The sequence below is a fragment of the Poecile atricapillus genome, chromosome 10 (genome assembly GCF_030490865.1).
Source record: "Poecile atricapillus isolate bPoeAtr1 chromosome 10, bPoeAtr1.hap1, whole genome shotgun sequence".
Taxonomy (NCBI): domain Eukaryota; kingdom Metazoa; phylum Chordata; class Aves; order Passeriformes; family Paridae; genus Poecile; species Poecile atricapillus.
The window spans coordinates 13,254,446-13,281,637 of NC_081258.1; the positions used below are offsets into that span (position 1 = coordinate 13,254,446).

General features: G+C 51.6%; 2 protein-coding genes across 2 annotated transcripts in view; one reads left to right on the forward strand and one right to left on the reverse strand.

The window, feature by feature from the left end:
• The window catches only part of NECAB2 (N-terminal EF-hand calcium binding protein 2), a 71,481-nt gene extending 50,752 nt beyond the window's left edge, over positions 1 to 20,729 (forward strand). The window contains exons 4-13 of the mRNA XM_058846266.1: positions 4,264 to 4,289; positions 6,963 to 7,060; positions 16,034 to 16,170; positions 18,636 to 18,754; positions 18,872 to 18,951; positions 19,256 to 19,312; positions 19,429 to 19,541; positions 19,834 to 19,911; positions 20,261 to 20,352; positions 20,541 to 20,729. Of these exons, the coding sequence (XP_058702249.1) occupies positions 4,264 to 4,289; positions 6,963 to 7,060; positions 16,034 to 16,170; positions 18,636 to 18,754; positions 18,872 to 18,951; positions 19,256 to 19,312; positions 19,429 to 19,541; positions 19,834 to 19,911; positions 20,261 to 20,352; positions 20,541 to 20,569 (829 nt within the window). The 3' untranslated portion in view covers positions 20,570 to 20,729. The remainder of the gene's footprint in view (positions 1 to 4,263; positions 4,290 to 6,962; positions 7,061 to 16,033; positions 16,171 to 18,635; positions 18,755 to 18,871; positions 18,952 to 19,255; positions 19,313 to 19,428; positions 19,542 to 19,833; positions 19,912 to 20,260; positions 20,353 to 20,540) is intronic.
• A 222-nt stretch (positions 20,730 to 20,951) lies between these two features.
• Positions 20,952 to 26,241, reverse strand: SLC38A8 (solute carrier family 38 member 8). Its single transcript, XM_058846267.1, has 10 exons — positions 25,582 to 26,241; positions 24,934 to 25,132; positions 24,568 to 24,721; positions 24,318 to 24,422; positions 23,961 to 24,018; positions 23,578 to 23,692; positions 23,299 to 23,446; positions 23,014 to 23,213; positions 22,779 to 22,830; positions 20,952 to 21,469 (listed from the first exon to the last, which is right to left on the reverse strand). The coding sequence occupies exons 1-10, from the start codon at positions 26,074 to 26,076 to the stop codon at positions 21,373 to 21,375; spliced, it is 1,623 nt and encodes a 540-aa protein (XP_058702250.1). The 5' UTR covers positions 26,077 to 26,241; the 3' UTR covers positions 20,952 to 21,372.
• Positions 26,242 to 27,192: the final 951 nt, after the last annotated feature.

The following is a 27,192-nucleotide window of genomic DNA, read 5'->3' on the forward strand; positions in this document are numbered from 1 at the left end:
AAAAGATGGAAATAAAAGTAGAACGTGATTTCAGGGAAAAAAACTCTCCATTTTCTGTGCTGGTGAAGTGACTAAGCCATGTGGCTGCTGATGCAAACCTTTCATCTGCCCAAGGAAAAGGGTTATTATCTTCAGCTGAAGCTGATCGGGCACTGAGCAGCATTTGAGCAGCACATCCAGGCAGATATTTGCATGAGAAACGTGAAGATGAGACTTTGATGTATTTGGAACTTCTGAATTCCCATTATGTTTTTGATTGTACTGCCCCTTGGGAGTGCCTGGGACACCTTTCCTTTGGCTAAGCTGAAACACAGGAAGGGAATTTCATGTTCTGCTCCTCCACATTATCTTTTTCATTCTGAGATAACTTTTCTTCTCCTCTCTTTAGCTGAAGTCTGGAAAAATATGTTAATGACAGCAAGGCAGAGGCCATCAGCCTTGCCTTAGGGAGGCAGGGAGATGCTGGGGAGGAGAGGGAGAGAGGCTGGATTGCAGACTCGTGGCTGTGCTTGCTGGAAGGAACCTCTGCAGGTCAGCAGCAGCACTGGACCAGGACATTTGCCGTGCTGAGACTTCCTGGGATGTTCTCTGGGTAACCCCCTCCTGTGCTGGGCTCCACTGGGCTGGCTAATTAAGAGCTAATGCAGATAATCATCATGGGCAATTTCCTGGATTTTTTGGTTTTTTTTTTTCCTGGTGGAAAACACTGATTTGCTTTAATGAAGTGTTAGGCTGATCTGGATCAATGAGCTGGAGGTTCTGACCCAAGGCCTGGAGGCTGCTTGGTGCCATCACCCACCCAGAGGTCTGGGTGCTGGGGATGCTCAGCTTGAGGCCGTAATCCCTGGGCTGTTGGACACCTGTTGGACACAGGAGTTCTGTCTGAAGGTGCCTGGTTCCCAGGAGAAAATCTCAAAATGGCATCTTGTTTTCAAGAAAGGCAGGTACAGAAACAAAAAAGCTGAAAAACGGATGGAAAACAGCAGTCAGTACAGGACAGCTCTGACAAAAGCCTGTCCATGGACAATCTGCAATCAGGGACACAGCAAGAGAAAGATGTGACTTCCCAGTGTGGGAAATTAAATGACTCAAACTGCTGTTTGCAAATAGATGACAACAAAAAAGTGGTGAGACAAATAAATAATAAAGGGAATAAGAGGGTTAGCTCATACACTGGTCCAGCTGTGAAAAGGATGGGAATGGGACATGTTTTTGTGGTTACCTGATGGACTATGGGTTAAACAAATGCTTTTTTTCCTCTAATCTTTTTACCATGTATGATCCTTTGCTTAGTGCAACTTATTTAACGTGTGATCAAGGGGGTGCAGGTAGTGCCTACTGATCCAGAAATGGCTACAAAAGGACAGAAAATGAAGTCACTGCAAATAATTGCAAAACCAAAAAGGACCTAGGAACAGAAAGTGAAGTCAATGATAACTAAGTTTTGTAAAGCCAATTATTGGGGAAAAAAAAATGAAAGAGGAAGGATTAAAAGGAATGAGGGACTTGTCTTTACAGGCAAACTCAAAGGGTGCAGCCTCCCAGCAAAACTGAACATTCAGGGCTGTGCTACTCCATGCTACAGCCTCATTGGCTGGAAAACAGAGAAAAAGCCTGGATTTTCAAAAATACTTGGATTTTCTTGATTTTATTTTTTTTTCTCCTTTGAAAGAAAGACTTTTGCTTTGGAAGAAGATCAGGTAGATGTGGTCTCTACTATGCAAAAAAACTTGTATGACACAGAAATCTTTAATTATTCCTTCATTTCTGCTTAAACTTCATTATATTCTGCTTCGTTAGTTGGGTTATGGCTCTTGAATTAGTCATATTATTAATGTAAAAAAAATCAAAAGCTAATTCATAGCCAAGTGTTCTGCTACTTGAAAGACTTTTAAATTTTTTTTCTTGAAAACATGAGAACTACTTGTCACGATTTTTCTTTTTAGCTTATTGTTGTGTACAGGAGTGTTAAATGTTTGGCATCTGAAAAAAAAATTGGTAACTAATGCTCACCTAAATGTTTTTCTGCTGAAGGGATCTGCGATATGTGATTGTTCCAAAAATATCCTCTAAAGGGAAGCTCTGGGATGAAGGGTTAGGGATGACAAGGGAGCTCGTCAGGAGCTTCCACCTCCCGTTTCACAAGATCCTGAATATCTGCATAATAAAAATCCCTACTGGCATAACCCACGGTGGAGCTTACTTACTAAAGCATTAAACCACCAGATCAGCTTGTAGATTGTTTTGTAGCTGGGTACTGCACATGGTTTTTGCTGTGCAGCTCCCAAGCTGGGCCAAAAACCCCCTGTAGGAGTGGTGGGGACGTGGCTCTGTGCCAGCAACGTTCCCAGCAGGCAGACTCCTGGGGGATGGAAACAGCCTGCTCAAGTACCCATTGATTTCTCCTTCTCCTTACAGTTTTTCATCTGAACATTATCATATTTTTTTATTAAGTCAGCTTGTGACTTCAGTAATTTCTTTCATTAAGCTTATTCTGAAGGCAAGATGGCTTAAAATTAAAAGCAACTTCTCAGCCGAGTTAACAGTCAAGCACAATTAAGTTAAATCATACAACAGCAAGATGTGGGGAAATAAAAGACCAATTTTGGCAGCAGCAGATCAATTATTACAATGCAGAATCACATGGAATACATCAACAGATTTTTTTTTTTCCTCAGTTACATGCCCTAGCTGCAAACCCAAACCCACATCAGTAGGTGTTTATAAACAATAACTGTCTTCTGAAAAATATTATTGAAACGCTTCCTGAGTGATGCTGATGTCAAAATTACTCTTATGCATGTGCCTGAAAGCAACATTTGACTTCCCAGGCTGTGTGCTGAAGAGAACTTTGGTGAGCAACCAGCCATGGGGCTGGGGCTGGCACGGGGCTGTGCCAGTGCTGGAAATGCATCTGTGGGGGTCTCAGCTGAATTCCTGCTGCTGCACTGCTGAAGCTCCCTGCTGGTAATCACCCTCTGCAAAATGCTGTGGATTGCCAGAGCTCCTGGGCTCAGGAGTGGCTCTGGTGCACAGAGATTCGTGTCTGTGTGCTCAGTGGATTTGGCCAGGAGAACATCTAGTCAGGGAAGCTGAGCCCACAGCATCCCCAGGGGGTTTTGTACGATTCAGGGAAGTAATTCCAGGGTTTGAGGAAGATAAGTCTTCAGGAGAATGAAGATAAAGAAGTGCAAAAGCTCATTTTGCAGAGAGAGCTGAGTGCTGCCCACCCTGCTGGGATGAGCTTTGTGCCACAGCAGCCACCCTGCAGGTGTGTCCTGCACCACGAGGGTCCCCAGACAAGAGCTGACTTCTTTACACCATGGCAGGCACCACTTACCCAAAAGGGGCTGTGATTCAGTACCAGAGCTGTTTCAGACAGGGCTGGTGGCTCACTTCCATCAGGCAGCACCTCATGAGCTCGAGGCTTTTGTGTTTGCCTTGATCTGGGCATCAAGGCAGGGCTGTCAGTGAAAGTCCTAATCCACTTATGCTGGCAAGTTAGAGCAGGGATGAGTTTAGTTAAAGAAATAACTTTCCAGGATATAAATGGATGGATAAAATATAATTCTATTAAGGGATTCTTCCAGTCCTTGAATGGCACTAGTGATTGTGTGGGAATAAGAGGCACAAAGAGATTAGCAGCAATCTTTATTTCCCAAGCAGGTTGTCTGCTGAGATGCTGTTACATAAACTAAATGTTCATGTGTTAAGAAGTAATTGTGCAATTTTGTCTGGAGGGAGTCCTGGGCAAGAGCTGTTTCATAAGGGCAGAATTAGGAGAATTGGTCCATTGAGAAAAGTATATTTTGCAAATTTTTATTCTGGGTAAATGGGAACAAACACATTCCTGTGCCATACCGAGTGTCTCACCGGGGTGTTGCCAGGCTGGATGTTTGTAAGAAGTCAGAGGAGTTGATGTGCCAGATGTGCTGGGTCCCCCTTGGGCAAAGGTCCCCCCTCAGGGGAGGTGTACAAGTACCCATTTCCCTCTCAGGGAACATCCAAATAACTTGTGAACCTGTTCCAGCTGCACAGATGCTGAAGATGCCCTGAGTGACACCAACCCCTCTCTTCTCCACAGGCTGTCCCCACTGGTGGCTGGGGATGCTGAGGGGGTGGGTGATGTTGCAGGAGGGCACCTGGATTTAAGCCTGTGGGAATTCTGACTGTAGCCTTCATCTGTCCTTTACATTAAAGTTGTCTTTCTTTCTCTTTCTTTTTTCCTGCTTCCTCCCCTGCCTCGTTCTGCCCCTCTTCCAGCAATGTGGACACCAAGGAGCTGTGTGGTGAGTGCAGTCCCTCCTTTTGTGCAATCATTGTGTGCATGAGGGCCTTGGAAGGTTGCATGAAACCCAGGACAGACTGCAGTGCTGTGGAGCTGGGGGATCTCAGCCCTGCTGCTGCTCTGCTCCTTATTCCACAGCAAAGCTGGCAGAATTCTTTCATTTTCTTGCAACACGAATGGGGTCAGAGCTAAGCGAAGCACAAGGATCCCATTCAATAACAAGCTGGAGTTTAATTTCTGGAGCTGTCGTGGCTTCCAGCTTCGCTCTGAAGTTCAAAAACGCGTATCCCTCTGCAATACCTGTAACATGCTTCTCCCTGGGCCAGCCTTTGTGTTCCCCAGCAGGCTGCCTGAGGGGTGCACCACCTCTGCTGTACCTCCCACAGCTTGCCAAAATTAAAGGCTGAACAGAAAATATGTGATAATATTTTGTCCCACACCTTTACCAGAATGGGAATGTTTCCTGCTGGGATTTCTGAAGGGCTTTGCTTCTATAGGAGGTGCTCACTCAGATGTATTTTTGTATGGATGCCTGATATTGGGAAACATTTCCTGCACCCCAGCTTTTTTGGGAGGAGATGGAAAGAGAGGTGTGTGGCCTTGCAGAGAGTTCATCCATCTCTCCTCCCCTCCTGGATGCAGAGGAACATATGAAGCCATCCCAGCAGGTCTTCACCATTTACCTTCACCACTTTGGCACTAATTACAGCCTTTGCAAGTCTGGCTGGGAGTGGGTTGTGCAGACAGAGATGGGGTCACTGGGTGCCTGTGCCAGCACCAGGCAGTTACTGCTTGTTCCTGACTCCTTAAAGACTTCTCTGTCCATGGGTGTGCCTGCACCAGGACATTGACCAGGGTTTCTCTTCTCCTGCTGTACTCAGCCCCTGCCCACACCATTTTGATCACCCAAGCTGGCAGCAAAAGCAGCAACATTTCCCCTTTCCACTGGTTATTCCTGCTTGTCCTTGCTTTGGTATGCAAGAAACGAGGACTTCCAAAATCCTTTTGGTTTTCTGAAGATATGATGTGCTTGTTCCCATCCCTCCATTCTTACTGCATTAGGTCTCCCTGCCAGCTGACCCAAGAAGTCAAATCCCCACAGCTTGTACCATCAGCTTTGCCAGGAAACCCAGGGGTAACAAGGGCATTGTTTGACCCTTGACAGCTTTCTCCACCTCTCTGATCAAATCAGGATATTACATGGCTGTCACCCAGTGTGATCCCATCTCGCTGCCTCTCCCAGGGGTGAAGCTGCCAGGAGAAGAAGGAGATAAACCCATCACCTCCTGGGGAAAGCTAGGGGAAGGAAGAGAAAAGATCGATCAGCACAAGTTCCTGCCTAGATCTGTTATCTGCTTAATAGCTGCCCTTGCCTGTGATTTATTTGCTTGCTCCTCTTCTAAGTATTAAACATAAACCCTCAGTTTGTCTAAATGGGAGCTGTGGGGTCTCTCTTGAAATGGGTTGTGTGCTATAAAATGTTGAGAGCATCTTAAAAGTTATTTCTTGAGCCCTGCAGCTTCACATGGAAAAATAATGCTGAACCAGTGGAGCTGAACACTTTGTTACAGCCAACTCTGCTCTCCTCCCATGTGCTCCTGGGTCAGCCTCAAGGGCTTGCTGTGCCCACAGCAGCTCATTCCTCCTGAAATGGATGGGTCCAGCTTTTTATTTCAGGACTTAGAAAAAGTCCTTACCTATCAGATCTGCTCAATTTTTCTTTCCCAAGTAGGAAGGAAAAACCAAACAAATGCCCTGCAATGAGAGTAAGCTGTTTACTTCTCACGGAACAGCTGCTGTCAGTCATGCTGTGACATTCCGGTTTCTGCCAAAATCTTCTTCCCTTTGGATATGTTCTCAGACTGTAAATAGCTATAGGCACTTCTAATTAAGCCAAGAAAACCTAATTAGTGGGATTGTTTCCTGAAGTGTATGTCTTGCTGCACTCCACAGAGATGTCACCTCAGTGTGAAACTCCGTGTCCTCGTGCTGAGGAACAGCACCAGTGGCTTTTAAGGAATAGCTTTTTGCTGTGCTCTGTGTCAATCACCAGAAACAGGGAAAGGACAAGGGTGGCACAGAGAAATTGTGGCTCCCTCTCCATGGAGAACACGTGATTTTGGGCCCAGCTTGCAGCCTTGTTCTTTTCCTTTCAAGGCAAATTTTACTCTTAAAAGCTTGTTCAACCTGTGATTGTGGGCTGAGGTGTAAATGTGATAGGAATGTAGGGAAAGATGTAAGGCCAGTCTCAGCTCATATAAATTGGAGTGAAGTGGAAGGTATTTGGATGCTTTGAGTGGCAAAGAATGTCAAGGGAATGGAAAAGGGATTTATTTTGAGACCTCTTTCTCCATGCCAGCAGTAGGAGGGAGAGAGACCATGTACAATCAAATGCAGAGGTAGGCATAGAAATAAAGAACCTGATGAGTTATTTTCAATGGGAGCTACTGGATCTTACATCTCCTTTTTTGCAATGGTCGCAAACTTCATGGGAATCACACCACTTCTCACCCCTGCAGGACAAGTTGTGACTTTGGCCAAGGATACAGAGTATAAAAATATCCCTGGTACCATCCTCTCAGGTTTATGTTACCACCAATAATAGATCTTGCTGTGCCAAGTAGCCTCAAGTTACATAAACATGTTCCCATCATATTTCTCTTGGCTTTCCCAGACTATTTTGTTGACCATATGGGAGACTATGAAGATGTTTTGGCCTCCCTGGAGATGCTGAACCTCTCCATCCTGAAGGCCATGGACTACACCAAACGGGTGAGTGCTCCTTCCTGCACCTCACGTTTCACAGGCTCAGAGTGAGGGTATAAAAGTTGCATTAACAGAGCACATCTGAAAGCTCCTCATCCTCTTCAGCAGTGCTGTGTCCTCCTGCTCTGCAGGCCTCTGGATCTCTCAGGTGGGATTTTGAATGCATGAGTTGTTGTTAGCATCACTGACAGGGCTTTTGGAAAGTTCATGTTGTAGAGCTGCCTTTAAATCCAGCTTCCACCTTGGAAGGCATCCTGCTTTCCAAACACAGTTGCTCATGTGTGAAGCTGCTCTATTAGAAACAAGAGGGCTGTGTGTTTGAAGGACTGCAGAGGAATCATGCAAGCACCAAAACTGAGGCATAATGACCTGGTTTACATGTGCAAAGTAGCCCTAAGTCCTTAAAGATCCATCATGTATGTTAATGATACTGGATTATTATAGACAGTGACACTGATCAAGAAGCATATTGAAGTTCATTTATGAATATCTATAAAATCTGAGCTGATGTACCATATAAACATCCCTGCTGAGAGGTGCACCACTCGTTTGTTGTCTTACCAGGCTGAGAGAAGTGTTTATAGAGCTTTATTTCCTTTGAAATTATTTTCCTGTCCTTCAATATCACATAATAGTGCAACTGGGTTGTGTCAGTGATATTTATTGCCCCAGGTTAATCAATCCCTTCTCCCGCTTCCACCTTCAACCACATTTGCATTGTTCTTTTATGCCACAATGAATAAAAAGTAGTTTTCCTCTTCGCTGGTGAGCAGTAAGGTGGTACACTGAGGGCCAAGCCAGGGAGGAAGGTTTTGCCTTTTCCAAGCAGTTCTAAGCACTTCCCAATCCAACTGCAGCCCTCCTGCAAGCAATCCAAATTGTAAGCTCCCTTCCATCTATTTTTGAAGCTAAAAGAGAAACTCAAATTACTCCACATCAAAGAAGTGACAATTATTTCAAAGAAGTTTCAGGAGTCAGAACGGGAAATGGCAAATTTCTCTCCCTTCTTGCTGCTGAGTAAAGAGCTTAATTTCCTTGCTTGATCAAAATCCATCCATTTTGGTGTTTATGAGGAAGACAGCATGGAAAGTGAAGGCACATGTTTAACAGGTTGATATCTTGCCATAATAAATTAAAGGCAAAAGTCTTTGGCCAAGCACTGATCTGTTTGAAGTGTTAGTGATTTTTTTATCCACATCACAAAAGGATTAAAAAAATCAGGACAACACTAATAGTTCATTTTTTATTATTAAATTTCTGTGTCTGTTCATGTCTCATTTATATTCATTATTAGCAATTTTCATGACCATCAGGTTTGCCAACTAGATATTTTAAATAAATGTTAACATGCTAATAGAGATCTTAGTAATTCATTCCAACTTGCTGTTCGTGATGCCTTTCACCACTGTTTTTTCAATGTGATGTGAATATATATGACTAATTCTTCCTAATATTTTGCAAGAAGAAGGTGGTCTATTCCCTGCTTATAAATTAGGCATCTAAGCAGTTGGGTATTACCTTGCACGAGACATCTGCAGCAGAAGCAGGATGGTTATTCATAATCCAAACCCACTCATAAGAAGAACGCCTTTCTCCCTCCTTGATTCAGCAAATTATGGCAGGACTCACCTGCTTTAATTGCAGCAGGTCAAGGTCATTTACCTAAACCTGAGCTGGTCACCTCCATCATGAATTTGTGGAGAGAAACAGGGAGATCTGGAGCACTGGAGGCTTTCCTCCTGTGACTCTGAAGGATCACAACACTTCATCTCAAATGCAGACATTTCCCAGGCCAGGTGAGGGAGTGCTGCCCCAGCATCTTCCCATCCCCTCATTTTATCAGCCCGTGGGGTGTGCTGCTCTTCACTGCCTGGCAGATTTTTGGCAAGGGAGCAAGCAGAGCAAGACTCCATCACAGAGAGGAGCTGGAAAGGAAGTGTTTAACGAAAAACACTGTTCCCCACTGTGATTTTGTGAACAAAGTGGTACAAACCTCATCAATGAATTATTCAAAGGCAGGCACTTTGTTCAGGTAAAGAGGCAGGGGAAAAGAAAACCCAACAGAAAATAAGTTGTTGTGGGTGGTAGAGAAACCTGTCTCCAGTGTTCACACAGGATACATTTGGCTCGGAAGGAATTTAAACCTCGTCAAGTTCCACCACTTTGCCATGGGCAGGGACACCTTCCCCTAGACCAGGGGAGTGTAAAGCCCCATCCAACCTGGCCCTGGGCACTTTCAGGGACAGGGCAGTTTCCTTCTGCTCCATCTGTTCCCCATGAGAAGCTGTAACCAAGAGTCCCATGCTGATGGGGTAGCAGGATGTTTGAAAGATTCATACATTTAATATACAGTTTTAGAAACACTGGAAGAGATGAAAGGTGGCCAAAGCAGCAGGTTTTGGTAAAGTGTCATTTTGTGTCCCCTGATGCTTGAGCCTGTTGCTGTCCCTACACCTTTTATTGTGGCCAGATCCTGCAAAGGGATGGGTGATGATGCTGAGCACTGTGAGTTGTGAACAAACTGCTTTTCTTGTGAGCTGCTCCAGCTTCTCCATAATAAAATACACATTTCCTAAGCTGGAGCTATCTATCATTTAGGAGTGTTCCTATTCCTTCCTTTTCAAACAATGTATTTGGGGCAAACAGTAAATGAAGTTGAACCTTTTTCTGTGTTGTCTCTTTGAGGGGTGCCAGCTGAAGAGAGGGCATGGGGAACCATGGCATTTAATTGCTGTTTATATTTCTCACCTTAAAAGACAACTGATTATTTCTTGCTCATAAAAAGAGAAAGCAGCAATTATCTCGTGCTGGAGGACCTCGTAAAGCATCAGCAGTAATTAGATTCAGAAGTGGAAGGTCTCACACAGCAAAACAAAATCTGTCATTGTAATTATTTTCCAATACAGTGATGTCCATGCTGCATTAAAATGACTGCTGGTGACAATTGGAAATGCAAAGTTAAATTGGAGAGAAAGGAAATGAACTTTTGGGTTCTAAATAAAGCTGACAGCAGGAGATGTTCCTATACAATTCTCTTTTACTGTTGTATAGTGCAGTCAGCAAATAGCAAAACCAGCACGACTGGGAAGGTTTGTGTCCAGTGTCAGAGGGCGTGTGGAGCACGGTGGGAGCTGGGAGAGCAGAGCCAGGTTGGTGCTGTCCTTCCCCCTCAGTCAGAGTCCCCTGCCTTAGGGGACAGTGCCCACCCCATGCTTCCACCATCCTTGTCAGCTTTGGGGGTGGCAGGGGAAGTGCCCAGGCTGGCAGAGGTGGTGGCTACCACTGCACACCCTCACCCAAACAGCCCAGGAAACGTGACTCAGCTTGGTAAAAAAACTGTGTGGGTTTCTGAGAGGCTCAATTAGCCTTGTTCCTGTCAGGTCCAGTTTCCACTGCCAGCTGCACTGGGATTGCTCCTGCTTCCAGCTTCTGCCAATTAAGCATTTTTGCAGGACTGACCATGGAAGCATCCATGACCTTAAGTGGTGAGGCAAACTTTAAAAGCAAGCTGCAAAGAAATCCAGAAAATGCTGAGTGGTGAACATTTTCAAGGATGAAGCAGCTCAGATTTAGTCAAATCATTCCTTCCTGGGGATGCTCCTGTTGGGCAGCAGACAGGTCCAAGAAGCCCTGGTGACTGACCTTGGTGCACACCCTGTCCCAGATGGAAGGAGGGTGGAACAGCAGCACAGTGGTGGCAGCTCTGGGTTGTGCCCAGGCCAGAAAATGTGAGCTGCTCAAGGCTTCTCACAGATTTCATGTTCTGGCCTTGCCTCACAGTGGTTAAATGAACGACAGCTGAAGACTTCTGGTCTGGGTTTGAAGTCTGTGGGGTGCCACTGCAGTGCAGCACAGGCAGGTCTGAAACACTCCTATGATGCAGTTAAAGATGTAATCACAGTGAATGGCTGTGGCTGAAAAAAGAAAAGCATGGTGATGGGTCAGTGAATTGGTAAAGGATGAGTCAACTCTCCATGTGTTTTAAATGACACATTTCTGAGCAATTTCTGTATCAATTTCTATAGCAAAAAACAGATGCTGATCTCTGGAAAAGTTATAGACTTTTGTAGTTGAATAATCTGAAAGGGAAGGAGGTGCTCTTGTTTAGCTTCTCAGAAAGTATTTCTGCAACTCTTCTCTGAAACTAATTTAAGAAAATATTGCACCACAAATTAAAACAAAATGTGCTGCTCTGGTTCTGCAAGAACTGAATTTTCCCCAACTTTTCTGTTGAGACTCCAGAGCAGAAAGCCACTTCCCCATGCGATGCCATCCGGAGCGATTTTCTTGCCAGCTCTGCAGGGCTGTGCATGAGATCCAGCTGGGCTGCCAGACTGTGGGGAGCAGGAACTGGCAGGGGGATGAATCTTAAGGTCTCTCTTGGAACTTATTTTTAGATTAAGATCCTCATTCACTGCTCTTCTCTTTGTCTGTTGCTGCAAAGTTCATGTCCCTCCATTCTCTCTGCAATTTTAGGTCTGCTGCTCCTGGGATTTAGATGAATTGTATGGTGAAGGTGTCAGTGCTGCTGTCTTGCCAAATAGTCTAAGAGCAGCTTTGAAGGAGCCACCAAAAGGAAAGGCAGTGAGCAAGTCAAAACATAAGCATGTGGCACAGCCAGGCTGAGCCTTCAGCAGCTTGACCATCCCACACTGCTACATCTGCAGGGTCCTTTGAGTAGGTCTTGTTTGGAAAACAATATCTTCACTTTCCTTGGAAAACTGAAATAAAATATGGATCAGATTGCTGCCTTGTGGGTACTAAGTACAGCTAATTAGGAACCTGTGTGAAGCAAAAGGCTGATTATAGCCAGCGTTGAGAAGCAGGAGGCCACACTTCCAAGCCTGTTCTTTGCCTGCTGGGTGAGTGGACAGGGTGCAAAGGGGCCAGAAGCCTCTGGGTCCACAGGTGACTTTGGGGATGTGCAGCAGAGCCCGTGTGTGGGCCAGCAGGTGCCTGCCCCTCACATCGCTGCGGCTGCACCACAAATGGTGGGATTCCAGTGCAGCAGGGAAGTTCTCTAATAGTGACAGCAGAGAAGTCCTGTGATAAATTGCTTGGGAATGGTCGATGGCAGGAAACCTTCAGGACTAGAAAGGTAAGCATGAGGAGAGTCCAACATTAAGTTTTGCAAAAAGAGGATTTTACAGCAAAAAACTTTTCAAATCCATATGATGCTGTTGTCATTTTTTTAATCTGAACAGGTGTCTCATTTGGTTTTTTAGAACTGTTTTGGGAAGGTTGAGGGTCTTTCATATGGTAATGCTTTCATTTATCAACTATTTAAATGCCTGTTCTCTTCAGGTTTCTCCTACTGATTATGTGCCAGGCAATCAGTTTTGGGTCTCTGCTTTGGAAGGGATTTAAAAGTCAGGGGGAGGGAAAGGAGAAAGAGGCAGGTCTGAGTGTTATTTTAATTATAAGAAAATATCTCTTGGAAGCAAACAGGCAATTATGAGCAGCGAATTTAAATCAGCCACTCAGAGATTGCAGTGCAAAACATGCCTGGTTTTTAAAGGGCTGGGTGGGTGGAAGATAACCTCTCCATCATGCTGGGAAGAGGCTTGACGGGTGTTTTATGGCATGGCGATAGGTTTGTTGTCGGGTTTTGTTTTTTTAACTGGAGGAAAAGTGTGGGTGAAACAGAGTTGCCTTTGGTTTCCAACTGAAAAGCCTTCTCAGTTTGGCAGCATCACTCTGTGGGTGTGCTTGGACTGTGGTTATTAACAGCTGGACAAGTCAGCATTGTCCCCAGGCGTGGTAATTGTCAGCCAATTTGGCCAGTCTTGCTGAAAGCCAGCACTGGGAAGCCTTGTTGGTCAGGTTGTAACCCTGTGAGGCAAAGGGAAGATGTGGGGAGGTCACAGTGGGTCTCTGAGTTCGTGGGTGGTGCAAAATAATCTATATTTTACATCCTGTAGTCTTAATGAGCTGAATATTGACCTTTAAAAATGCCAGCAAAGAAGCTTTGAGATGTTCAACAACATTAAAACTCTCATTCCCCAGTATTTGATACCCACAATGACCATGAGAGCCCATTTTCAGGCATCCATTTGCAGTGTCTGGTGAGGGAAACTTGTACTGGTTGGCAAATCCAAACAGTCCGCAGCATCAAAATCCTAGTTATGCTTTGCACAAATAACACATCCCAGGGGTGTTTTCATTAATCTGTGCCAGAATTTGGGCAGTTTTGGGTGGGCACATGTGGAAATGAAAAGCTGGAGGAGCTGTGGTGGGGCTTTGAGGGAACTGTGCCCCTGTGTTGGCTGCCCCTGTGTGTGGGAGGGTGCATTACAGACATGTGAACAGCCTGTGATGTGAAGGAGGAGGGTGGATTTGGGGCTTGGACCTCAGCCAACTGACCAGAGACCCAGCCCTGGGCAATATTTCCCCAATAATGCAAACTGTCCTTTTTCCAGTCTTCTCACATTTTTTAATGTCTCTGTTCCACTTCCTGCTTGTCAAATCATGACACTTTCTGAGGCTCTCCTGAGAGCCATCAACACAGAAATCTCAAGGCCATCCTTTCAATGATGTTTTCACACTTGCTGCTCATTGCAAACACTCAAAATCACCTGTTTGCAGCAGCAGAGGTCAAGGCCAGGCAGCTCAGCAAAGAGCTTGCCTGGAAATGATGGATGGAGAAGAGCAGGCTTGGAGATGTGCAAGAGTTTCTGGCACAAAACAGCTTCATTGAGCAGCAATTATTATATGATCTCCATAAATATTTTAACTTCTCAAGCTAAGTAAGGAGGAAATAACTCTTCAGGGTGGAATTAATAAGACCAAACCTCATTAAATCTCAATAGGATAGTCTGACAAATGTTTTAATAAGACAATGGGAAGGATCCCTTTATAGCTGGTCTTTTTTATGGTTTGTTTTTGCAACCCTGAAGAAGACACGTGGTAGAGGAGAGCCTAAGGAATTGCTGAAAAAACCTCTAAGCACATGCATTTCTGATTCAGCTCCTGAGAGCAAATGTCACAGCTGGGCTGGCAAATAGCCAGTTGTTAAGTGGGGGAAAAAAAAAAAAAAATCACTGTTGTTTGATTTCAGATCTATTTGACTTACTTCCCTGTCAAAAAGCATCAGATCTTCACAAACACCCCAGTTTTCTCTGCAGTGGCTGGAATAGCTTTGTACCCAACACCCATCTGTCCATCCATTGAATCTGTATGTAGGGAGTTAAACTGATTTAAATGAATGTGGGAATCACCTGTTTGATTTTTCCTAAAGCTGAACCAAGGTTATAGGCTGTGGTTAGGTAAAAAAAATCCAGCATTTAACTACACATGCTCTCACAGCTTCAGCATCACCATCACCTCGTTGTGCACCACCATCTGCCAAGGATCACCATGTCATGCATATTTCCCCAGAAGCTCTGTGGCTGCAACAGGGAGAGGAGCATATTTTCTTGTGTTAGACAGAAGTCATTAACTGCTGCTGATTGGATGCTCAGAAAGCCATCAAGAAGCTAGTGCTTCCATACCAAACCAGGGTGAGAAATCAGCTCTGTGATCAGTTTCCCCAAAGGGTTTTTCCCATCAGTTCATTCTTCCTGTATGATTTAATACTGGAGATAAAGGCAGAGATAAAGGCCCTCTGGGTTCCTGCAGTGCTGCTCCAGTTGCCATGGAAATAACCCTTGTTAACAGCTTCACCATAGAACAGGAATAATTTGCTTTGGGGAGCTTGGGGTGCTCATGCTCAGATAACCAGCAGTGCTGGGACCACTCCAGTCCCCCAAGTGTGGTCATTGCTGATGGAATGCAGGGAGCCAGGAGCATCCATCTCTGTCTCATGGCTCCAAAAATTAGTGAATTCCTCCCAGAGGAGTCCCTGCCAGGAGGTGTGAGCACAGAGGGACAGACTGCCCAGCAGGGTTTCACCTGGGCAATGTGCTGTCCCAGCAGGCAAGGATGAGTGGGAAAGAGTCTGGGAAAAAGTGTTGCTGGTGAGCTTGTGTTTAGGAGAGCCTCTTTTTCACTGAAATATTTTTATCTCTGCTGAAATATTTCACTGAAATATTTTCATCTCTGCTGAGTGGTTTGCTTCAGCCAGGGCTGGTGAGTTCAGTGGCCACTAGGTCTGGCTGGACTGGTGTTGAACTGGTTGGTGTTGAACCAATGCTGGGTTGGTTGGGTCAGTGTTGGACAGTTTGTGCCAGTGTCCATCTGGTTGTGCCAGTGTCCCACCTTTGCTGGTGGCTGTCAGGAGGTGTAGGAGCAGGACTGTGCCACAGGCAGGGCTCAGCAAGGCTGTGCTGGGAAAGGGGCCCTGGCTGCTTCGTGCAGATCAGTTGTTCTATTAAAATATTTTTAGGTGTTCTTTGTCTTGAAAATGTTTGTATTGCCCTGGGAGCTTCTGTCAGTCAAACAACACATTGAGCCCTGTTAATCATCCCAAGCCCCTTGAACGTCAGTGCTGGGTAGGCCGCGCTGCTGTGGACTAGGACTCTACAATGTGCTGAACTCTCCAAGCAGGGATCTCCAAAGCACAGGATGCACTTTTCATACCTGCACCCACTGCCTGCAAGGCAACAGAAAAGTGATTTAAAACCATGCCAAAGAGAGCAATGGGATTTGGGTAGCACCTCTTTCCACCGTGAGGCATGGAGGGGAGCAGCTTGTGCGTGGGATGCTCTGTGGGTGCTGGGTGGCTGGGGCTCCTGGTGGTGCTGGGTGGCTGGGGCTCCTGGTGGTGCTGGGTGGCTGGGGCTCCTGGTGGTGCTGGGTGGCTGGGGCTCATGGTGGTGCTGGGTGGCTGGGGCTCCTGGTGGTGCTGGGTGGCTGGGGCTCCTGGTGGTGCTGGATGGCTGGGGCTCCTGGTGGTGCTGGGTGGCCGGGGTTCCTGGTGGTGCTGGATGGCTGGGGCTCCTGGTGGTGCTGGGTGGCCGGGGTTCCTGGTGGTGCTGGGTGGCTGGGAAGCCCTGGTGGTGCTGGGTGGCCAGCGCTGCCGCTCACCGTGTGCCTCTGCAGGTGTACGAGAGTGGCAGCAACGTGGACCAGTTCGTGACCCGCTTCCTGCTGAAGGAGACGGCGAACCAGACCCAGTCCCTGCTGAGCTCTGTGGAGAGTGCTGTGGATGCCATCGATGAGCAAACCAACCCCAACAGGTCAGCAGCATTCCTGCCCTCCTCCGGTGCAGGAGGGTGGAGGGGGAGGAGGAGGGCAGGAGGAAGAGGATGCTTTTGCGGGGTGAGGGAAACGCAGCAGACATTGTGCAGGAGCAAAGGGGAGCTGGGCGAGTGGCTGCCCTTCCCTTTGCCTCCCTTCCCGGCTTTGTGAACTCCGGGGGCTTTTCTCCCCTGCTCTCTCCTTCCTTGTCCCTTCCTCTCCTGTGGTGTCTGAGGTCCCCCTTAACAGGAGCGTTGTGTGTGGGGATGCAAACCTGGGCCAGCACCCTGGCACCGGGTTGGGCAGCGCTGACTGCACGGGGCTGCCTCTCTGAGCAAACCCAGCTGTTCCACCCAGGACAAAACACAGGAGGAGACCACTTCAAGATTTCCCAGGTGCTGCCAGGGCTGAGCTATAAGGAGTTCCCAGCAGCAGAGGTAAAACCTGAGCACAGCCCCCTCGGTGTCAGTGCCACACAGCTCCCCGAAGTGCCACTGTCACGGCTCTAACCAGGACAGGCTGCCATGGAAACCCATCTGTTTGTCAGATGCTCATGGAACGAACCCTTTCCTGCTGTCCCTTCAAAGCAGGAGGCCTCGGGATGCTTGCATGGGGATGTTTTGTCTTCCCCCAAGCCATGGGCAGGCAGAGGGGCACATGGAGAGTGAAAATCCCAGCTCCCTCCTAAGACAGACTCTGTGGAACACACCTGGGCACCATCCCACCAGCTTTTCTAGCAGGAATTCTGTGGGTTTCATCATCTCACATCTCTTTCTTCTCTTTGTTTTGTGGCAAACCTTGAATAAAAAGAGGTAGGAGCTCCTGCAAAACAATGAAGAGGAAACAAACCCAACATCAGGCAGAGCAATTAGAGCCCATGAAAGACTTTGCTGGCTTTAATTTGCTCGTGTGTGAGCCCAGATCATAATGGGGAGCATTGTAGTTGCTTTCTCATGAAGATAATAGCTAAAAAGAAAAATAAATCCCACAAAAAAATTATCTCCTGCATCCACATGAAGACAAAGGGGCGGCCTAAAAAGCACAAAAATAAAGGGCTGTAGAACAAAGTGCGAAGGCAGAAGTCCAAGATGGAGACACCTCATTAAATTGTGATTTAAATAAATCTGTCTGGTTTTGCCTAATTTCCTGTCTATTGACAGGGGATTGTCCAGGACCAGCAGTGGTATAATTGCACAGCCTGTAGCAAAGGGATGTTCCTGCAATCTTTATTGTTGTTCTTGCTTCCTTATCTTGAAGATGTTCTTTGGGACCAGATCCTCACGTCGTGTTCCTGTCTATATGGTGGAGCCCACACTGGATGATTTTCAGGGTAGCTGGGGAAAGAGAACACAGCAATTGTGCCTTGGAGGAGCCAGGTGCCAGGGAAGGGACAGGAGGGCAAGGAGATGTTGGCTGCTGTGGTTCCCACCGGCTCCAGGACACTCAGCATGTTGTCTCCAGCTGGGAGCTGCTTGACTAACAAGAGGTGCCAAGAGGAGCCAGAGCTCCCAGGCACCTCTGTCAAGAGTCAGCTGGCACAGACCTGCTCTTGCTGGAAGGAAACACTGGAAATCCTTTGAGCTGCTCAGCCTCTCCCTCTGTGGTGCAGACTGCCTGTTGGTGGAGAAGAAAGGAGAGGGTTGTTCTTCCCCAAACCCATTCCCATCTCACACACAGGGATGGCAGCTGCAAGCCCTTGTGACAATGGCAGGTCTTGGCATTCTCTCTGGTTAGTAAATAAATGAGGTCCTGGGAGGACCACTGAGGATCTGGTGCTGGGTGGTGATTATGGATGCTCCATCTGTGGAAGTGTTTCAGGACACTTTTTTGGATCTTTGAGCAACCTCCAGGCCAGATGGGCTCTGTAGACCCAGACAAAGAAAGCAGGTTGGAGGAAAAGCTACAGTGGATGTTTCCATTCTCCAGAAGAACTGCAGCTGCAGTCTGTTAGGGGGATACACAGCCTCTGCTCATGGGCAGCCATTCGGGCAAGGGCAGCCTGGATGACAGCAGCTTCTCCTGTCTGAAAGTCACCATAACCATGGGACTGCAAAACCAGCCCCAGTAAGGTGCAGCTGGCTGGGCACAGCTTCAGGGGCCTGAATGCTCCATGTTTCAGGTGTCTGGCTAGGATAGAAAAAGTCCCTGAAGGCTGCTGGTGGTGCCAGGAGGGCTGTGCTGTTCCACAAGCAGGAAAGAAAAGCGATGGCTGTTGGGAACAGTCCATTGACATTCCTCTATTTCTGACCTGTTCCCCACACTGGCTGATGCCAAAGGATGGTGCAGGAGAGAAGCCTGCACTGCCTGGCCACAGTGTGGGTACTGCTGCTCCCCAAGGGGTCTGGCATCATTGGCAGAGCCACCAGAAAGGATGCTCCAGCGCTGGCTCCCCAAGGCTGGCTCATGCCGCTCTGTGCCTGCCCAGCTCTGCTGTCCTGGCACCCTGTGTGCTCTCTGGTTGCAGGCACTACCCCAGCAAGGATGGTCACGGCCTGAGTGACACCTGGTATGACAACCCCGTGCCCAGCTACTCTCCCACCACCTGGATGGTCCCCAGGGAGCAAGGAAAGAGCTTCCAAACTGGTAAGTGCTGGCTGCCTGGGGTGGCTTGGAGCACTCAAGTCCCAACAGCAGCACAGGGCTCTCAGGGGGTGCCTGCAGGTGCCCCTCACTCCATCACTGTCTCCTGGCTCTGCGCAGGTTCCCCCGACACCAAGGCAGAGGGGCTGGAGGGGCAGATCAACAGGCTGGCCAAGCTGATCGGCAAGCTGGAGGACAAGGTAAGGGCCAGCATTCCCTGTGTGGGGCTGTCCTGCCATCCCAGGGACAATTCAGGGACCTTGTCCCAGCTGTTTTGAGGCAGGGGTGAGGACATGGTGTTGGGGATGTTTGCTCTAATGGGAGCACAGGGAGTTTTGGTGAAGGGTCCTGACCCGACGTGCAAGCAGATCTTGGAGCCCATTCCCTGTAGAGAAGGGGGCACAGTCATTGCAAATGCTGGGGACTGAAACCCACCAAGCAGGGAGGGACACACAGCCTCAGCCAATCCACCACCCCCTCTGCTGCTTATTCCCCTTTTCCCAGACCCTCTGGTTTGACCTGCACCAGCGGCTGTCGGACAGCGAGAGCACGGCTTGCACGGTGAGTATACCCGACCACCACCCCTGGGTGCTGGGGTGCCCCGGCAGCACAGAGCCACACCTGGGGGGTCACTGTGTTTCTGTGGGTCTCACCTGCTGTGTTTGGGGGCCCGGCAGTACCTGCTCCTGGTGCGGAATGAGATGACGGTGTCACACAAGCACCTGGGCGAGTTCTGCAGCTCCCTGAAGCAGTACCTGAAGAGTGTGGCCGGCGAGCGGGACTGCTTCCAGTGGGTACCATCAGCAGCTGCATGTCGGGGGCTGGGGAGATGGGGGGCTTGGCGTGGGCTGCAGTGAGGACCAAGTGAAGGACTGAGGCAAAACAGCCAGGATTTGGGATGCAGTCATGCTCAGCCACCAACACTGCTTTTGCATGGAGTGCTGGGATGGGGGGGCTATCCCTACCTGGGCTGCTGGGGATGGGTCCCCCCTCAGTAGCCCACCCTAGGGCACACCTGTGGCTGCAGTGGGGGGAGGGATGCCTCACGATGGAGGCTCACCCCCTCTCCCTGTTTCTGCCAGTGTCACCGCAGTGAAACTGCCTGATGGGGTCACCTTCATCGTCTATGAGTTCTGGGAGACTGAGGAGGACTGGAAGAGGTAGGAGAGCGGATGAAAAAGCCCATTTTGGGATGCTTGGGTGTGGAGGGTTGATAGAGCAAGCTCTGTCTGATAGCAGCACTGAGGAGCTGTCTGTCTGTCCTAGGGCTGCCCCTATAACAGGACGGGGTGTTGGGGTGGGTCTCTCTACACCTCCCACCTGGGAGTGGCTTTGGATGTGGTGATGGGTGGGGTCAGTGTCCTGAACCAAGGCGGGGTGCTCTGCACGAAGGGAAGTGAGCAGGATTGCTGGTACCCAGCCCTGCCAGAGCCCGTGGTGCTGTGAGGGGCTGGGATGGTGCTTCTGGGGGGGGCTGGGTGTCACCCACTCTCTCCCACCCGGGTGCAGGCACCTGCAGAGTGCCACCTGCAAGGGCTTCCAGCACGTCAAGGTGGACACGCTCAGCCAGCCTGAGGCCATCTCCAGTGTGGCCGTTCCAGGTAGGAGGGTGGCCACCCCAGAGCGTGGGGGACAGGGACCCCTGGGCAGCCAGCACCTCTCCGGTTGTTGGGGAGCAAAGGCGGGCAGGTGCATGGTGTGCAGGACAGCATGAGCTGAGCTGGCTGGCTGGGGGTCAGGGTGATGTGGGGCTGGGCAGGGGTGACCCTCCACTGATGTTCCCCTGCAGCTGCCTGGTGCACCCTGAGCCGAGAGTGACCGTCAGTGCTGGGGACCCGCCAGCACCTGTCCCCTGTGCGGGGTGGCCGTGACTGGGGGAGGCGTCAGTGTGACCTGGCTGCAGTGAAGGAAACTCCCGTGTGTGTGTCCCCCACCCCAGAGAGTCCTCCCTCAGCTACCCCATCACCTGGGTCATCTCTCCCTGGCGTGGGGTGGTCTCGGGGGAAAGAAGGACTGCCAGGGAGGGGCTGGCAGGGTTTGGGGACATCCCCCTGACATAGGTAGGTGGGGAGGGGGGCAATGGGTGCAGACAGACAGGCACTAGGAAGCAGGAATAGGAGTGGAAGGCTGGAGCCTCCCCAAGAGCAGAGAGTAGGTTGGGGGTCTGTGCAAGTCCCCAGGGGCCACCCAGGGAGGAGACCTGTGTCCCAGGGGCGAGTCAGGGTGTTGGCAGAGTGGCAGTGGGGGTTTTCCTGCTCCCAAGGTGCTCCTTAGTCCTTTCCAGGTGTTGGGGGGGTCCCAAGGGGTTTCCTTTGCATGTGCACAGTTGCAGCTGGTGCCTTGCAGGTGTGAGGGTGGCTGCCTCCCCTCCTTCCTGGGGTCTGTACTTTGTCTGTGTGTCTGTCTGTCTGTGCCAATCCCACACTCACCCTGCCGTGCATGGGGGTCCCTCAGGGTGTGTGGCACAGGACCCTTGCCAATACCCTCTCTTATCTTTATTAGCCACTGTACAAGGGGACGGCGACTCCAAATAAAACCGCCATGGGATCCAGTGGTGTGGCTGTGTTGGGGGCGTGTGTCCGGGAGGATGGCGGGGGGGTCTCGGCGGGCTCTGTGGTCGCTCAGCGCAGCAGCCCCAGCACGGCCAGGGCAGCGCTCTGCCCGCACACGAAGGCACCGCCCAGAACGGAGAGAACGCCCCAGGCGATGAGAGCAGCCCTGCAGCGACACAGCAGAGGCTGCCGGGGTAGAGCTGGCCTCAGTAGCGGGCCACCTCTGTACCCCAGCTCCTCTGGAGCTCTCTGCAGGGTCAGCTTCCTTTGCCTTGCCGCTCTGCATCGCTCCCAGCCGATGGCTGAAGAGCCCAGCAGCCCCTCTGGGCCAACCCCAGTCTCCACTGCAATGACACACAAACCTTGGTCAGCAGATGCCACCACGAGATCGCTCCCAGTTCTGCCTGCGCCCAGTGGCCCTGCTGAAGGAGCAGAGACCCGCACCCACCCACCCAGTGCTCAGCACGGCCACTCCCACACAGCCCCAGCTCCATCCCATCGCCACATGCTTCCAGCCCCGTCCCCTCCCCGGCTCCAGCACCAATCCCCGGACCCCTGGGTCCGTACCTCCGTGTTCCCCTCTCCGCGGGCACACAGCCGCCCTCGGCCCCATACTAAGCCTCTGGGATGCAGCACTCACCCCAAACCCAGCTGCTGCTCTGTCACAGGGTCCTCAGCACCGTGATCCTTCCCGAACTGTCCCGGGCAGGCTGGGACTGTTCCCTTGCAGTCTCCATCGCCCCAGCTCGAGTTGTCCCCTCTTCTCATGACAGGCTCATACTCTGGCAGGTCTCCCCAGGGGACCTCTCCAAGCCTTTGTCACCTACCTGGGTGCCCCTGCTAACCTTCTGCCTTGGCCCCTCCTGCACTCTGGCACCCTTTGGGGCACCCTCAGTCCTCCCCACATGTCCATGGGCCTCCCCAGACCACCCTTCTAACCCAACGTCCTGGGGTGTTCCTTCCACCCACCACACAACCTCCATCCTCACTCAGACTCTGCTGCTCCCCCAGGGGCACCACAGACATGCTTAAGCACACACTTATCCCAAAACTTTCACCAGCACCATGTCAGGTCCCCCTGACATGGGCTGCTGCTGTGCCCTGGCCCCTCTAGACAAGAGTGGTGATAGGACACACCACCCTGGCAAAACAGGCACCAAACTCCTGATGGCCTCCTGTTTTGGGGCACCCTGCCCCTCTGACCTCCACCCCAGCCCACACTGGGTGGTGTCCCAGTGCCACCAAACCCCACAGCTCTTCTGTCCCTAAAGTCACTCTGGTATCTGGGCACCTCCTTGATGCCTGGACACAGCCCTGGTACAGCCCCAGTAGAGCACTTCCCTCCACACCCACATCCTTACAGGGTTCCCACCTTGACCAGGGTGACCCCCAGGGATCTGCCTGGGCCATGGCCCGTGGGATCCCACACCCCGCCCCTTCCCTCGCCCCCACCGCTGCTGAACGCACACACTCACTTTTTGCGTGGCCCAAGGCTGTGGGTCCCAGTCATGCACACGAGGCACAGCCCTGCTGTCAGTGCAGAAGCTCAGCCCCAACACAGCACCCCTCACCCAGCCCCACTGCATTGTCCCCACAAGCACAGCCCTGCACCCCCAAAATGGAGCCAGGACAGGCTACTTCCCACTGCAGCAACACCCTTGGCACCAGTGACCCCCAGCGCTTTTGTCCCTCCCCGGTGCCCACTCTTGCCTGGGAAGATGAAGATGAAGAAGGCGCTGATGCCCCCGATGAGTTCGATGACTTTGCCAATGTCAGGGACAAACAGGGCGATGGCCAGCGTGGCAGCCATCCAGGTGACCGTCAGTGCCACCCGGCTGCGCCGCTCGCGTGCCTCACACTCCGCCACGGCCCCGTGCTTCGGGGCTGCCCACAAGTCCTTCACCACGGATCTTGGAGGGAGGATTGTGGGGCTGATGACACCCAGGGGAGCTGCACCGGCTGGGGGGACACCTGGCTTGTCACCACTCCCCTCACCTGCCCAGCAGCACCACAATGGGGTAAATGGTGACAATGGAAACGCCAAAGAGCAGGCGAGCGACAATGACAACCGGGTCATTCCCTGGGTAGGACATCAGGACATCGGACGCCACAGCCTCACCGAAGGTCAGGTAGCCATAGAGCCCTGCTGACAGGGAGGTGGGGGTGGGTGGCCATGCAGTGACAGGACAGAGGGATTCTGAGAAGGATGGATGAGCCAAGGGGAGAGGGGACCCCCGGGGCAAGGAGGAGTGAAGGGTTTGGTGCTGGGGTTACCAGTGAGGGAGTAGATGAGCAGGCAGATGAGCATGGAGAGCACAGAGACAGTGACCCAGTGGGAGAAGCTCTGGTTGCGCATGCTGCTGTAGATGGCCACACATGCCTCGTGGCACTGCAAGGCAAGGAGGGATAGTGCTAGGGTCCCATGCAGGGACAGCCCCCATCCCCAGCATCCTCTTCCCCACCTATGGGTGCCCTGTCCCGCTCTGCCCCATTCCCAGGCACTTGTGTCCTGTCCCACAGCCACCTCTGGTGACAGCCACTGGCCCCCCTTCCTTCAACCTGCCCTTCAAGGGACAGCATCCCCATGGTCTGGGATGCCATGGGGGGTTGCTAGCACTGCCCTGGCAGCTGCAGCCAGGGGGGCCAGGGTGACCTACCTGGAAGCCAAAGCAGATGGTGGGAATGACACTGAAGATGGAGGTCCAGGAGGAGGACCTGTGGCATGTGGAGAAGAAGCACAGAGCAAAGGGCATGAGGCTCTCATAGAGAAGAAACCTTCATGTCATAAACTGTGCAGCCTCGATGCCACTATGGGAATCTCTTGCCCAGTAATTCTGGGAGAAAGGGGTATTGCTGGGGTGAAAGCTGGGGCTGGGAGCTACCATCCACTGTGTGATGTTCCCAGCTCAGCCCTACCACACAAACACAGCCCAGTGCCACCCCAGCCCTGCCCTCATGTCACTGCTCATGCCATGGAGTTCAGGGCAGGAGGGACATGGGGCTGGCCCTCCTACCTGGAGGGCTGGGGGGGCTCAGTCAAACGCAGGCTCTCTGCCTGCAGGTAGTACTTCAGGATGATGACCAGAGTGAGGTAGCAGGCAGCCAGTGTGCCCAGGATGCTGTCAGGGCATGGAAGAGTATCAGCACACAGCCAGGAGAAAAGGAGGCAGGGTGTTGCCATGGCCCCACAAGTTCCTGGGAGGAGGTAACCTGGGGTACACGGTACCTAGGAGTGGGCCACCACAGGGATAGCCCAGATGGTACCTGGAGTACTTCTGGAAGCCAATCTCCCTGGGGACAGAGAGCGGGAAGATGACGAGGACACAGAGAGCTGAGAGGGTGAAGCGCTGGTCCACATACCAGGGGGGCAGCTGGGCGGCCCCATTCAGTGTCCCATTGGGGTACAGGGAGTCACACACTGTGGGGGGCAGCAGGGGATCAGCTGTGCCCTGAAAGATGGCCCAAGGAGGTCGGGAGCATCACACCATGGCAGAACTAGGGAGCCCCATGTCCTCAGAATTTCCAGAAAAACCCTAGGGGTAACCCCAGCCCACGTGGGACCACCTTCCCTCACTCCTGAGAGCTGCCAGCCCCAGGCAAGCCCCAAACACAGTGAGGGGAACAACTCACGTTTCTCCAGCTGGTCACCCACCACCCTGAGGAGGGCCACGGAGATCATGAAGAGGTTGAGGAGGAAGCAGACCTCACAGAGCTTCCCCACGGCCGCCCCGCACACAGCCCGGATCACGGCCTGGTAGGTGGGCTGGGCGCTGAGGGCTGCGGCATAGCCCAGCACCGCCAGCCCGCTCACCAGGAACACCAGCGAGCCCTGCGGGGACAGAGGCAGCAAGAAGCACCACGCCAAGCCTCCATCAGCCCCAGACCAGACACGGCAGGGCCACGGCCAGGGACCAGGGTACCAGCCAGACCACCTTGTGACCCTGGGTAACAAAAGTCAGCAAAAGGATGGAGACACAGCCTTATGTGATACTTTGGGTTTAGATTTGGGGTTTTGGGGCATGTTCGGGAGCAGACACCCATTTACTTTGGGTTGAGCTACAAGCCAGCTACAAGTGTGGCTTCAGCCTAAGGCTGTCGCACCGCTGCCCTCGCCGGGGTCGGGACGGGGGTGCCGTGCGAAGGGAGTCTCCGCTGGCTCCCCAGGTACCAGAGCAGATGCGTCCCCTCCCTCCCTCCGCTCCCTCCCCGGGCTGGCGCCCCTGGGCTCCCTCTGGGGCTGCCGCTGCCGCATCCCCTCGACCCCGAGTCCGCCCTTACCAGCTCCACCAGGAGGGCGGGGACGGCCCCGCCGGCCCTGCCGAAGGCCCAGGGGAAGCTCAGCAGCCCCGCGCCCAGTGCAGACTTGAGCAGGATGAAGACGGCGCCGGCGGAGGAGAGCCCGGGCGAGGAGAGCTCGGCGGAGCGCCCCGCCGCCGGCAGCAGGGGCCGGCCCTCGCCCGCCGCCCGCTGCATCGCGGCGCGTCCCGGCAGGGCTGAGGGGCCGAGCGCGGGCCCCGCGGGGCGGGCACGGGCAGCGCGGACCCCCCGCCCCCGCGGGCCGTGGGGAGGGGGCGCCGGGGGCCGGGCGGGAGGCGGCGTGGGAAGCCCTGGCAGGAGCTCACCAGGGCCAGCCCCGCGCTGCACCCCCGGCTCGCAGAGCGCTCCTGCGGAACGCAGCAGCCCCTCCAGCTCCCAGCGCGGGGCCGGGCCAGGCGGGCTGGGGGCTCGTGCTCTCGCTATCCCCGGAATTATCACCATTGAGGCCTCCCTCATCCTGCTCTGTTCAGCCAGGCGGGAAATTGCCTGCAAGGGGCATTACGGAGTGCCCCGGGAAGGGTGAAGGAAGGCAGCTGCAGCTCACACCCCTCAAAACTCGTTGGATGCAGGACGAGGCCAGCACCCCTGCGTGCCTCTGCAGCAGCTGAAAGCCCACTGGTGTTTTCCTGCACTGGGAGACTTTGGAGAGCGCCCATCCCATCCCATCCCATCCCATCCCATCCCATCCCATCCCAGCCCTTGCTCCACGGAGGCAAAGGGGATGCCAGGATAACAGGATGGCATGACTGATGCTGCAAAGGACCTGCACAGAGGCTGTAACCCACAGGAATGAGGGGCCCATTCCCGACATGGGGGACACAGAGCAGCTCTGTGCCACTCCTGGCACATGCCACTGCCCCAGGGCTCACAGCACACAGGCCCTGGCGCTGGCTGACAGCCCCTAATGCATTTTTGATTTCCCAAATATGTGCCCTTTTGATCTTGGTAAGACGGATAAAGAGACTTTAATCAGCTGCTAGGAGGAATTATGGATGGCTAATTGTGCCTGCCACCTCCATTACATCTATGCCACCTACAGGGCTTATAAACACTTAGAAGGGCTCTTCCAAGCCTTCATTAGCTGCACACCAAAGGCTTCGGAAATAATTGGCCTCTACGACCTAGAAACTGGCCACTGGGCTGTAAAATACCAGCCACTGGGAAAGGCTCTTAATTCAGACTGTACTTTGATACAGCTTGATTCTGGTTTCAAGCCTGCAGTGGAGCTCTAATCTCTTATTAGTGCTGCAATGAGGAGCAAGTCTCCTCATTAGCACTGACCTAAGAAGTGGTACCAAAGCTTTCCAGTCTCCCTCTGATGGAAGAACCTCAAACCAGAGGTGCAGCTCATCTCCCACACCAACAAAGCAGCTCCAGACAGCTGCTCTGCTCTGCTCAGTGGCTCTGAGCTCCGTCCCTCATATTTTCCTCCCTTTCTCCCATTTATCTGGGTGCTCCAGCCCCCTTGGCAGGTGGAAAAAGGGCTGTTAATGTTCTCCACATTATTATCTTTGAAGACTGTAGAAAGCACAACAGTCCTTGTTTCATACAAATAAGAACACTGACCACAAT